Source organism: Rhinoraja longicauda, chromosome 19, assembly GCF_053455715.1.
Source record: "Rhinoraja longicauda isolate Sanriku21f chromosome 19, sRhiLon1.1, whole genome shotgun sequence".
Taxonomy (NCBI): domain Eukaryota; kingdom Metazoa; phylum Chordata; class Chondrichthyes; order Rajiformes; family Arhynchobatidae; genus Rhinoraja; species Rhinoraja longicauda.
The window spans coordinates 20,281,387-20,293,559 of NC_135971.1; the positions used below are offsets into that span (position 1 = coordinate 20,281,387).

The 12,173-nt window shown below is 49.5% G+C and overlaps 1 protein-coding gene across 1 annotated transcript; it reads left to right on the top strand.

Moving 5' to 3' along the window:
* Positions 1 to 245: 245 nt before the first annotated feature.
* On the top strand, positions 246 to 5,925 carry LOC144602879 (putative G-protein coupled receptor 139). The gene is made up of 3 exons (XM_078416001.1): positions 246 to 309; positions 3,290 to 3,425; positions 5,136 to 5,925. Exons 1-3 carry the CDS (start codon positions 246 to 248, stop codon positions 5,923 to 5,925), a joined length of 990 nt encoding a protein of 329 aa, XP_078272127.1.
* The last annotated feature ends 6,248 nt before the right edge of the window (positions 5,926 to 12,173 follow it).

A 12,173-nucleotide genomic window follows, 5' to 3' on the forward strand; every position in this document is an offset into this window, starting at 1 on the left:
CTAAACTAAACTAAACTAAACTAAACTAAACTAAACTAAACTAAACTAGTGATGTATGACTGCAGCCTGTGAGTGCAGTGCTTTCTCTGAGGATCATAGAGGTCTCATGAGTACTGGGTTGCGAAACCTTGCGTTGAATATTTGCTCTGGTTAATGACATGGATGACGCATGAGGCCATCTACTCACGTATAAATCGTACCGTTTCCAAAGCACCCCTTCACCCAGCGCCCCCTTTCACCAGAGCATGGGAACGTACGCACTTCACATCGAGATCTTCTATCCGATTGTGGCAGCCATTGGTGTGCCTGGTAAGTCGTTTCATTCTCCGTCCCTTCCCCACCCGAGACGGCGTACGAGTTTCACTGTCGTCCTGTAGTGTTTCACTGCCTGTATAACTCGTTACCACAGAGCCCACAGCCAACAATGGACCCTCATGGGCTCTCCCGTTCCTTGATCATCGTTACTTAATGCATATCTTTCATTCATTCGCTCTTTATCTCTCTCTGTATCACCGACTATGTCTCTCGTTTCCCTTTCTCCTGACTAGTCTGAAGAAAGGTCTCGACCCGAAATGTCACGTATTCCTTTTCTCGAGAGATGCTGTCTGACGCGCTGAGTTACTCCAGCTTTTTGTGCCTATTACCAGAAAGATGCCTGCTTTAGCGCGAATCAGCTACAAGGAGAAGTCGGACAGACTTGTATTATTTTCTCTGGAACGCCGGAGGTTGAGGGGAGACCTGATAGAAGTATATATATAATTATGAGAGGGTGGACAGTCAGAACCTTTCCAACAGGGTGGACATATCACAGACGAGGGGGCATTGCTTCAAGATGAGAGGGGCAGAGTGTAAACGAGATGTATGGGCAACATCTTTACACAGAGGCACATCTTTACACTTTACTCAGTTTATTCACGCAGAGTGTGGTGGGTACCTGGAACGCGCTGCCAGGGAAGGTGATGGAGGCACATGCAACAGTGGCATTTAAGAGGCTTTTGATCGGCACAATGATGTGCAGGGAAATGAGGGATATTGATCACGTTCAGACAGAGGAGATTAGTTTAAGAAGGAACTATAATTGCTGGTTTACATCGAAGATAGACACAAAATGCTGGAGTAACTCAGCGGGACAGGCAGCGTCTCTGGAGAGGAGGAACGGGTGACACTTCGGGTCGAGACCCTTCTTCGGACGGTTTATCGTGGCATCGTGCTTGGCCGTGACATTGTGGGCCGAAAGCCTGTTGTTGCGATGTACTGTTCGAGGTTCTAAGTACCGGACATTGATTTTAAGTGAGGGGGAGATATAATAGTAATCTGGGGGTATCTTTTCACACAGAGGGTGGTGGGTGTATTGCATGAGCTGCCAGAGGAGGTAGCTGAGGCTGGGACTATCCCAACGTTTAAGAAAGGTCTGGACAGGTACATGATAGGCAGGTTCAGATGGATATGTGTCAGACGCAGGAAGGTGGGATTAGTGTAGATGGGGCATGTTGGTCGGAGTGGGCAAGTTGGGCCGAAGGGCCTGTTTCCACTCTGTAAGACGCTAAGACTGTGACTCTCTGACTGTGGTCAGAGGTTTAGGATAGGTTTAGAGGTTGATAGATCAAACGCTGGCTGGTGGGGCTAGTGTAGATTGGACATGTTGGTACAGTTTCCACACTGTATGACTCCACAGTACTGTTCTATGTTCTAAGATAAACCAATCTCATCTGCCTGTGAGTGATTCACGATCACGGTGGCACGGTGGCGCAGCGGTAGAGTTCCTGCCTTACAGCAAATGCAGCGCCGGGGACTCATGTTCGATCCTGACTACGGGCGCCGTCTGTACGGAGTTTGTAAGTTTTCCCCGTGACCTGCGTGGGTTTTCTCAGAGATCTTCCGTTTCCTCCCACAGACGTGCAGGTATGTAGGTTAATCGACTGCGTAAATGTAAAAATTGTCCCTAGTGTGTGTAGGATGGTGTTAATGTGCGGGGGTCGCTGGGCGGCGCGGACTCGGTGGGCCGAAGGGCCTGTTTCCGCGCTGTATCTCTAAAATCCCCCAAAAATCATTTAAAAATCTCTCCGTTCCCCATGCATCAATGTGTGCGAGTGGTTCGGTCCAGCTGTGGTGCGAGACCCACTCCACAGTACAGGGCACACCAGCATGCTATCTCAGATATCATTGGGAAGCCACCACACTTGGCATCGTACAGTTCCTTTGAGAGGAGCAAGGAGTTACAGTGTAAGGTGTCTGAAGAAGGGTCGTGATCCGAAATGTCACCTATTGCTTTTCTCCAGGGATGCTGTCTGACCCGCTGTGTTACCCAGGGTCGTTGTGTCTAGATTCAAGGTGTAACGGAGATGTGTGAGTTGATTTCTCTGCATCCGTTGTGCCAGTCAGTGTTCAGAGTCAGGGCAACGATGAGATTGTTTACTTTTGTGCTCTTGGTTTCCGTGCCGAGGGAAGACGGATTGTCTCTATCATTGGGTAGGAAGTCGCTGGCCGGCGCAGTCCCGACGGGCCGAGGGGCCTCTTTCCACGCTGTATTTCTTAAAACCTAAAGTTAGGTGTAGCACGGTGACGCAGCGGTAGAGTTGCTGGCTTACACAATTTTAACGGTGAATGCGTGGAATCTGCCGCCAGGGTCTTTAGGTTTTAGGTTTAGAGATACAGCACGGAAGCAGGCCCTTCGGCCCACCGAGTCCGCGCCGACCGGCGATTTACACTATCCCACACACACAGAACAATTTACAATATTTTACCGAAGCGAATTAGCGTCTGTGGAGTCCGGGAGGAAACCGGAACACCCGTAGAAAAGCCACAAACTCCGGACAGATAGCACCGGTAGTCAGGATCGAACCCGGGTCCCTGGCGCTGTGGGGCAGCAACTCTACCGCTGCGCCACTGTGGCGGTAGTGGTGGAGGCAGATATGCTAGGCTGTGCCCTCTGGTCCAAGACTCTCCCACCCATGGAAACATCCTCCCCACATTCACTCTGTCTGGGCCTTTCATTGTCGTATTCAGTTCAGTTCCGAGGTACAGTGAAAAGTACAGTCAGCGGAAAGCAACACGTGATTACAATCGAGCCATTTACAGTGCACAGATACCTGAGAAGGGAATAGCGTTTAGTGTAAGGTAAAGCCAGCAAGGTCCGATCAAAAATAGTCCGAGGGTCACCAATGAGGTGGATAGTAGTTCAGGACTGCTAAAATTCTGGTTCAATGGATTACAATAAACTACAGATGCAGATCGCTGCACCTCTATCCAATTTCCCTCTTACTTCTCACTCTTTTGTGTTTCCTTGCAGCCAACTTGATGTCCTTGGTGATCCTGTTTCGGGGAAAGTGCGGTCTCTCCAAAGACATCACCTGCTACATGATGGCCATGGCGATAGGTGATCTCATGGTGTTGGTCTTCAACGTTATAGTCAGCCAGATAGTCAGGTACCTACTCGATACCCGCTCCAACCTCATCTACTGCACGTGTAGGAAGAAACTGCAGATGCGGTTTATTCCGAGGACAGACATGAAATTCTGGAGTAACTCAGCGGGACAGGCAGCATCCTCGGATGGGCGGAGTGGGTGACTTTTCGGGTCGAGACCCTTCCTCAGACTGAGACTCAGGAGAGAGGGAGATACAGAGATATGAAAGGGTCAGCTGTGAAAGGGGATGCTGCCACGATATGATACGATACGATAGAACTTTATTTATCCCAGGAGGGCAATTGATCTGCCAACTGTCATAAAGTACAAGATACATGAAACATCTTGTGCTTCATGACAGTTAACAGATTGATTATTAGGATTGTAACATCTAGTCCTACTAATCAATCTGTCAAATGTCATATAGCACAAGATACATGAAACACGAATTTAAAGTGATGAGTGGAAAGGATTGGGGATGTGCAAAGATTGGGTGGGGGGGTGGTGGTGGAGGGAGGGGAGTCAGTCTACCCCATGACAGAAGGGGGAGGAGTTGTACAGTTGGATAGCCACAGGGAAGAAGCATCTCATGTGGTGTTCTGATCAAGGGGAAAGTAGAATAGACCATTGTTAGCTGGGGGAAGGTGACAACGAAGCAAACAGAGATAAAATTTAACTAAGAGGGCAGTCAGACTGGTCCGAGAACTGGGAAAGGGATGGGATGGAGAGAGAGGGAATGCAAGGGTTGTTTGAAGTTAGAGAAGTCAAGCTGGGATGTAAGCTGGGAGGTGCTGTTCCTCCAATTTGCGCTGGGCCTCACTCTGACACTGGAGGGGGCCCAGGACAGAAATGTCAGTGTGGGAATGGGAGGGGGAGTTGAAGTGTTTGGCAAACGGGAGATATACCGGTTCCCGATGTGGCCTCCTGTACATCGGCAAGACAAAGCGTAGACTGGGCGACTATTTGGACGAACACTTGCGCTCGGTTCGCCAAGGCCTGCCGGATCTCCCGGTTGTTAACCATTTTAACCCCCCTTCCCGTTCCCACACTGGCCTTTCTGTCCTGGGTCTCCTCCACTGCCAGAGTGAGGCCCAGCGCAAACGGGAGGAACTGCATCTCACGACCCAACGGTATGAATATTGAAGTCTCCAATTTTAGGTGACTTTTCACTAACCTCCTCCAAAGCCCACTCCATTCTCCCCCAGACCACCCCATCTCTTCCCACGCCTCCCCGCTGCTCTTTCCCGCACAGCACTGCAGAACTGGGTTCGACTCTGACCTCGGTGTGCCTGTGTGGAGTTTGTACGTTCTCCCCGTGACCTGCGTGGGTTTTCTCCGGGTGCTCCGGTTTCCTCCCACACTCCAAAGACGTGCAGGTTCGTTGGTTAATTGGCTTCTGTAAAATCCCCCCCCCCCTTTTGTATATTTACAAAAGTGGAAGGAAACCGGAGCACCCGGGGAAAACCAACGCGGTCACAGGAGGAACGGACAATCTCCGCACAGACAGCAGCCGTGGTCAGGATCGAACCCGGGTCTCTGGCGCTTTGATGCGGCAACTCTACCGCTGCGCCACCGTGCTGACCCGCTTGGTTACTCCAGCGTTTTGTGTCTATTTCTCCCCCCAGAGACGCTGCCTGACCCGCTGAGTTACTCCGGCGTTCCGTGTCTATTTCTCCCCCCAGAGACGCTGCCTGACCCGCTGAGTCACTCCGGCGTTTCGTGTCCTTTCAGGTACCACTTCCCCGGGTCTCCGCTCCGTTACACGCCCGTGTGCCGGCTCAGTGCCTACCTGCAAGGCTTCAGTTTCCAGCTCAGCACCTGGTTCACCGTATCCTTCACGTGTGACCGTTTCGTGGCTATCTGTTGCCAGAAGCTGAGGCGCATGTATTGCACCGAGAGAACGGCGGTCATGGTGCTGGCGGCGGTAGGAATGGTCAGCGTGTTGACCAACGCGCCCTTGCCTCTCCGCTACCGGCCCTGTTACACCGTGAACAACGCCGACTACGGTTGCTGCCCTGTGCCGGGTGACCTGGAATCCCCGCTGTGGTCCGCCCATCGCTGGGCCACCAGCCTACTCAACACCTTCCTCCCCATCCCCGCCCTGCTGCTGCTGAATTCGCTTACCGCCAGGCACATCCTGGGGGCCAGCAGGGCCCGGCTGGCCCTGAAGGGCCCTCGGCGTGGGGAGGGGGGCGAAGACCCAGAGGTCAGGAGCAGGAGGGCGTCGGTCGCCCTGCTCTTCGCCGTCTCCGGGAGCTTCGTGGCTCTCGCCGTTCCCATCACGGTGATCCACGCCTGGGTCGGGCTGAGCGAGACGGTGATGTTCCGCGGCCCCCGCTCGCTGTACGCGGCCGTGCAGGTGGCGATGCTGCTGAAGTGCCTCGGTTCGTGCACAAACACCTGTGTGTACGCGCTCACCCAGAGCAAGTTTAGAGCGCAGATGAGCGCCCTGCTCACAGCCCCCTTCGCTGCTCTGTGCGTGGGGGTCGCGGTGAGGGAGAAAGATTTAAGAGGAACCTGAGGGGTTCCCTTCAGCCAAGCCTGCTCACAGTGGCTAACACGGTCCATCTACAATAGTCCCACCTGCCTGCATTTGGCCCATATTCCTCCAAACCTGTCCTATCCATGCACCTGTCTAAATGTTTCTCAAACGTTGTGATAATTAACCCCATATCCTGTACTTAGAACTTAGAGCTTAGAACTTGGCGCCGGAGCTCAATGTTTTTGCCCCAATGTTCGTGCCAAACACGATGGCAGGGTAAGCTGATCTCCATGTGACCGCGTGCGTTTCCTTCCTCAATCTAAATATTTTGTGGGATAATTGGACTCTCCAAATTGCCCATTAGAGTATAGGGAGTCCCCCCCCTCCCCTATCCTCCTCTCTCCCCTCTCTTCCCTTCTCCCCTCTCCTCCCATCTCCTCCCTCTGCCATCCGGCAAAAGGTACAGTAATATGAAAAACACACTTCCAGTTTCAGTGATAGTTTCTTCCTAAATGAACCATCCTACCACAACCAGAGAGCAATGCTGAACTACTATCTACCTCGTTGGTGACCCTCGGACTATCCTTGATCGGTCTATACTGGCTTAACTTTGCAGTGAACGTTATTCCCTTTCCGTGTGGCTGCACAATGTGGACGGCTCGATTGTAATCATGTATTATCTTTCCGCTGACTGGTAAGCGCGCAACAAAAGCTTTTCACTGTACCTGCGTACACGGGACCATAAACAAACGAAACTATTCCAACTGTGTGCTTCTACGAGAGAGACAGTTACTAACTTTTATTGTACCAGATTTAAAAAGAAACATTAATTGGTAAAGTAGAGAACAGTTGGTCTTTTTTGTTGTTGCAGTAATTAAGGAGTAAGAACTGGTAAGACATTTCACACATGCGTGACTTCTCCCTCGAGGTAGAAAAAGATCAATACATGTGTCGGAAAGAACTGCAGATGCTGATTTAAATCGAGGGTAGACACAAAAAGCTGGAGTAACTCAACGGGACAGGCAGCATATCTGGAGAGAAGGAATGGGTGACGTTTCGGGTCGAGACCCTTCTTCAGACGCGGTGAATAGGTTAGCAGGCAAAGAATCGTATTGATCCAACGTCGGGTTCATTTGGTAAAAGACCTATTAAAATGTACCGCCCAGATTAGGGGGGTACGGTGGCGTGGTGGGAGAGTGGCTGCCTTACTGCGCCAGGGACCCGGGTTCAATCCTGACTACGGGTCTGCCTGTCCGGAGTTTGTACGTTCTCCCAGAGACCTGCGTGGATTTTTTTGCCGAGATCTTCGGTTTCCTCCCGCACTCCAGAGACATGGAGGTTTGCAGGTTAATTTGGTTGGTATATGTGTAAATTATCCCGAGTGTGTGTAGGATAGTGTTATTGTGCAGGGATGGCTGGTCGGTGCGGACTCCGTGGGCCGCAGGGCCTGTTTCCGCGTTAATCTGTAAACTAAACTAAACCAAATTAGTGATAACGAACTAGCCGTGGGGTAGAGACACACCCGAAATGTCGATATCAACCCCCCCCCCCAGATGCGACCCGACGGTGTCCGTTCGTCGAGTGGGTTGTTTTGTTGCACAAATATAGAATTTAGACTAGCATAGAAACATAGAACATAGAAAATAGGTGCAGGAATAGGCCGTTCGGCCCTTCGAGCCTGCACCGCCATTCAATATGATCATGGCTGATCATCCAACTCAATATCCGGTACCTGCCTTCTCTCCATACGCCCTGATCCCTTTAGCCACAAGGGCCACATCCAACTCCCTCTTAAATATAGCCAATGAACTGGCCTCAACTACCTTCTGTGGCAGAGAATTCCACAGATTCACCACTCTCTGTGTGAAAAAAAACGTTCTCATCTCGGTCCTAAAAGACTTCCCCCTTATCCTTCAACTGTGACCCCTTGTTCTGGACTTCCCCAACATCGGGAACAATCTTCCTGCATCTAGCTTGTCCAACCCCTTAAGCAACGGGGGAAATAAAAGAATATTGCTAAAGACTCAATTTCGGCACAATATTTGGTTTGAAGTAAATTTACTTTGTGAATTTGGACGGCATGGTGGTGCTCCGAGCGATCGACCTTCTAAACCCATCAGATCTAAATGAAAGGCAGGACTAAAATGTGCACTCTCTTGCGCTCGGAATATCTCTGCAATTTAACATTCAGCCAAGAATGTCCATATTGCCTATCAAAGACGATAGGGTTAGACCACAAGACCGTAACACGTAGGAGCAGGATTAGGCCATTCGGGCCATCGAGTCTACATCGCTATTCACAAGTTCACAGGTCGCAGTAGTATAATTAGGCCATTCGGTCCATCGGGTCCACTCCTCCATTCAATCATGGTTGATCTCTGCCTCCCAATCCAACTTTCCTGCCTTTTCCCCATAACCCTTGACACCCGTTCTAATCCAGAATGTGTCTATCTCTGCCTTAAAAATGTCCACTGACTTGGCCTCCACAGCCCTCTGTGGCAATGAGGTCCACGGATTAACTACCCATTGACTGAAGAAGTTCCTCCTCACCTCCTTTCTAAAATGGCGCCCTTTAATTTTGAGGCTATGACTGGTCCTCGACTCTCCCACCAGTGGAAACATCCTTTCCACATCCACTCTATCTATGCCTTTCATTGTTCTGTAAATTTCAATGAGGTCCCCCCTCAATCTTCTAAACTCAATTATTCGATATTCGATCATAGCTGATCCATTTTCCCTCTCTACCCCATTCTCCTGACTTCTTATAATCTTTCACGCCCCTATTCATCAAAAACACGTTAAGCTCTGCTTGAGAAATAGCCGCCCTCTTGGATATAGCCGTCTGTGGCAATGGATTCGCCACTCTCTGGCTAAAGAAATTCTTCCTCATCTCCATGACAAGGGAACCTCCTTCTATTATGATGCAATGCCTTCTGGATCTCGACTCTCCAACGACTGGAAACCATCCCTTCCACGTCTACTTCTCTAGGCCTTTCATTGTCCGGTAGATTTCTGATATATATGTATATCCTCACATAAACTCCAGCGATTAAAAGCACAGGGCCATGAAACTCTCCTCTTATGTTAACCCAATCACCCCAGGGATTAGTCTCGTAACCATCCTCTGGACTTTCCCCGAATCCGCCCTCAGATATGGGGCTACAACAGCTCGCGATATTTCAAATGTGGCCTCACCAGCGCCTTAAAACGCCGCAGAATTGCATCCAATCTTATACATTTTAATCCCCAAGAAATGGATGGTAGCTTTGCATTTCCCGCCCTTACTACCGACCCGACCTGCAAATTAACCCTTTGGGAATCCTGGTCATCTAAGGCTCCGTGCACCTCCAATTTCCGACCCCTCTTCCTGTTCAGAAAGTTGTCCATGCCTTTATTACGACGACAATGGCGCACGACCATACACTTGGCGACGCTGGGAACAGAGAGAGGGGGTGGGGTGGGGGTAGAAAGAGAGCGGGGGAGACAGGAGACTGGCAGGGCGACGTGAGAAACGTGGACGGGGCAGGGAGAGAGATGGGAGGGGAGGGTGTGAAAGGCAAAATTGGGAAGGGAGAGAGGGAGAGAGAACATTGCAGGAAAGAGAAGGAAAAATGGAGAATACACCGCAAAGGAAAGAGTGACTTTTGGGGGGAGTGGGTGGTAAATAAAGCGTGGGGGTGGGCAGGGGGAGTTATTGAATCTAAAAACAGCAAAATAGAACGGGAAATGTCGAGGAAAATGGGGGGGAAAAGTACAGATTAAGCCCAAATACAACGTCGCTGCCCAGGGAAAATGAAGCGGATTCAAGTGGGAAAAAAAGAGAGTGAGCGCGAAGGGGAACGAAGGGAAGAGTGCGTCATAGAGAAAGGGTCAAACCATCAAAGCCCCCGGGTGCTGTCTGTACGGAGTTTGTACGTTCTCCCCGTGACCGCGTGGGTTTTCCCCGAGATTCCACACTCCAAAGACGTACAGTTATGTTGATAAATTGGCTTGGTGTATGTGGAAATTGTCCCTATTGTGTGTAGCACATTCTTAATGTGTTCTGGGTATCTCGCTGGTCGGATCGGACTCGGTGGGCCGAACGGCCTGTTTCCTCTAAACTAATCTAAACAAAATTATTGTGTAGGAAGGAAATGCAGGTGTTGGTTTAAACGGAAGATAGGCACAAAATGCTGGATTAAATGAACGGGACAGGCAGCATCTCTGGAGAGAAGGGATGTATGACGGTTAGGTTGGAGACCTTTCTTCAGACTGAACTGAATTATTGCTTCGTCTGTTTGTTTAAAGTACCATAACTAATGCTAGTCATTGGGCAACTTGATTATCCCACTGGAGAGTTTCCTGGGGTACAAATAAGGGATTGGATTGAAGCCTCTTGATCAGACCGCCTTTCTCCCGCACCCAATCGTTCACGAAGATGGGTCGATTAATCCTGGACGAAATTAGATCGATTTACTTTCCAATTCTCGTGGCGTTTGGCGTTCCAGGTAAGTCCTTCTTATCGCTTGACAATATTTCCAAATGTCACCACCCGAGTTCATTCGCGGTTTGTTTTGACAGGGTTGTTATCAATGGCCGTCATTATCGGCATCGGTGTGTTCAAACTCAGTGCAAAATTCTCAACACACTTAAGGTTCCTCTACCCTTAGAGCAGTCAAGAATTTCAGACTCTTTAATCGGAGTTTAAGTGTATTAGGTGATAGAAACGTAGAAACATCGAAACTTGGTTGATTATCTAAAATTAGTACCCCGTTTCTGCTTTTTACTCCAGATCCCCTGATTCGCTTAACCCGAAGAGCTCTATCTAACTCTCTCTTGAAAACATCCAGTGAATTGTCCTCCGGTGGTAGAGAATTCCACAGATTCACACCTCCCTGGTTGTTTTGCTCATCTCAGTCCTAGATGGCCTACCCATTATTCTTAAACTGTGATCGGGACTCTCAGATTTCGCTTCGTGAGGACAAAAATAATGGAGATATCCTTGCTGTCGTTGGCTCCTGCTCTGGGCCTGGCGAGGAAGCGGCTCCCACAGAGGCGGGAGTCAATCTGTATCTGCATCCGAGCAGTGAAAGTCCTGGATAGAGTGGATGCGCAGAGGATGTTTCCACTAGTGGGCGAGTCGTGGACTGGAAGTCATATCCTCAGACGTTCCTTTAGGAAGGAGATAAGAAGGAGCTTCTTTCGTCAGAGGGTGGTGAATCTGTGGAATTATTTGCCACAGACGGCTGTGGAGGGCAAGTCAAAGGATATTTTTAAAGCAGAGATAGATTCTTGATTAGTATGGGCGTCAGGGGTTATGGGGAGAAGGCTGTAGAATGGGGTTAGGAGGGAGACACACGAACTAATCAAGACCCTGTTTGGTGACTATGGGCTACCTGCAGGTGTTATCGCGGTGATTGTTGGTGAAGATTTGAGTAAACGGCTGGGTTAGCGATGCGGTGAATTGGAAACCATGGAAGGGAAACTGAGACTTCACCTCCTACACTGATGGTCTGAAAATCTGAACTCTGTGATAGAAAACAATCGCTGAAAATTCCAACAAAATCGGCTCAAAAAGGACCACACGGTGGCGCAGCGGTAGAGTTGCTGCCTCACAGCGCCAGAGACCCGGGTTCGATCCTGACTACGGGGGCTGTCAGTACGGAGTTTGTATGTTTTGCCCGTGACCTTCGTGGGTTTTCTCCGGGAACTTCGGTTTCCCCCCCACGCTCCAAAGACGTGCAGGTTTGTAGATTAATTAGCTTGGCGTAAATGTAAAATGTCCGTGATTGGAGCGGACTCCGTGGGCCGAAGTCAACAGTTTCTGCGTTGTATCTCTAAACTAAACTAAAGGAAATTAACCTGAACTACAGTAAAGTAAAAAATCTGTGAACAGTAATTCACTGACCGTGAAGCTGCCGCACTATTAAACATGTACCTTCAATGTTGCCAACCAATAATATCAATATTGACCTTGACCCAATTTGGAACTTTAAACTTTGGGCGAACCTATGCTTTTCCAAAATTAATTTAAAGCTAAATGAATTGTGGAAACTGGTTCATAAATTCACAAGTTCATCAGCGATAGGAGTAGAATTAGGCCATTTGGCTCAAGTCTATTCCGCCATTCAATCGTGGCTGATCTATCTCAACCTCCTAACCCCATTCTCCTGCCTTGTCCTCAAAACCACCGACATCTGTACTACTCGAGAATCTATCTATCTCGGCCTTTAAAGATCGGCATCTGTGACGAGTAGAAACGTGTTCGCATTCTCGCCCGGTGTATCTCAGATCTCACATCAACCATT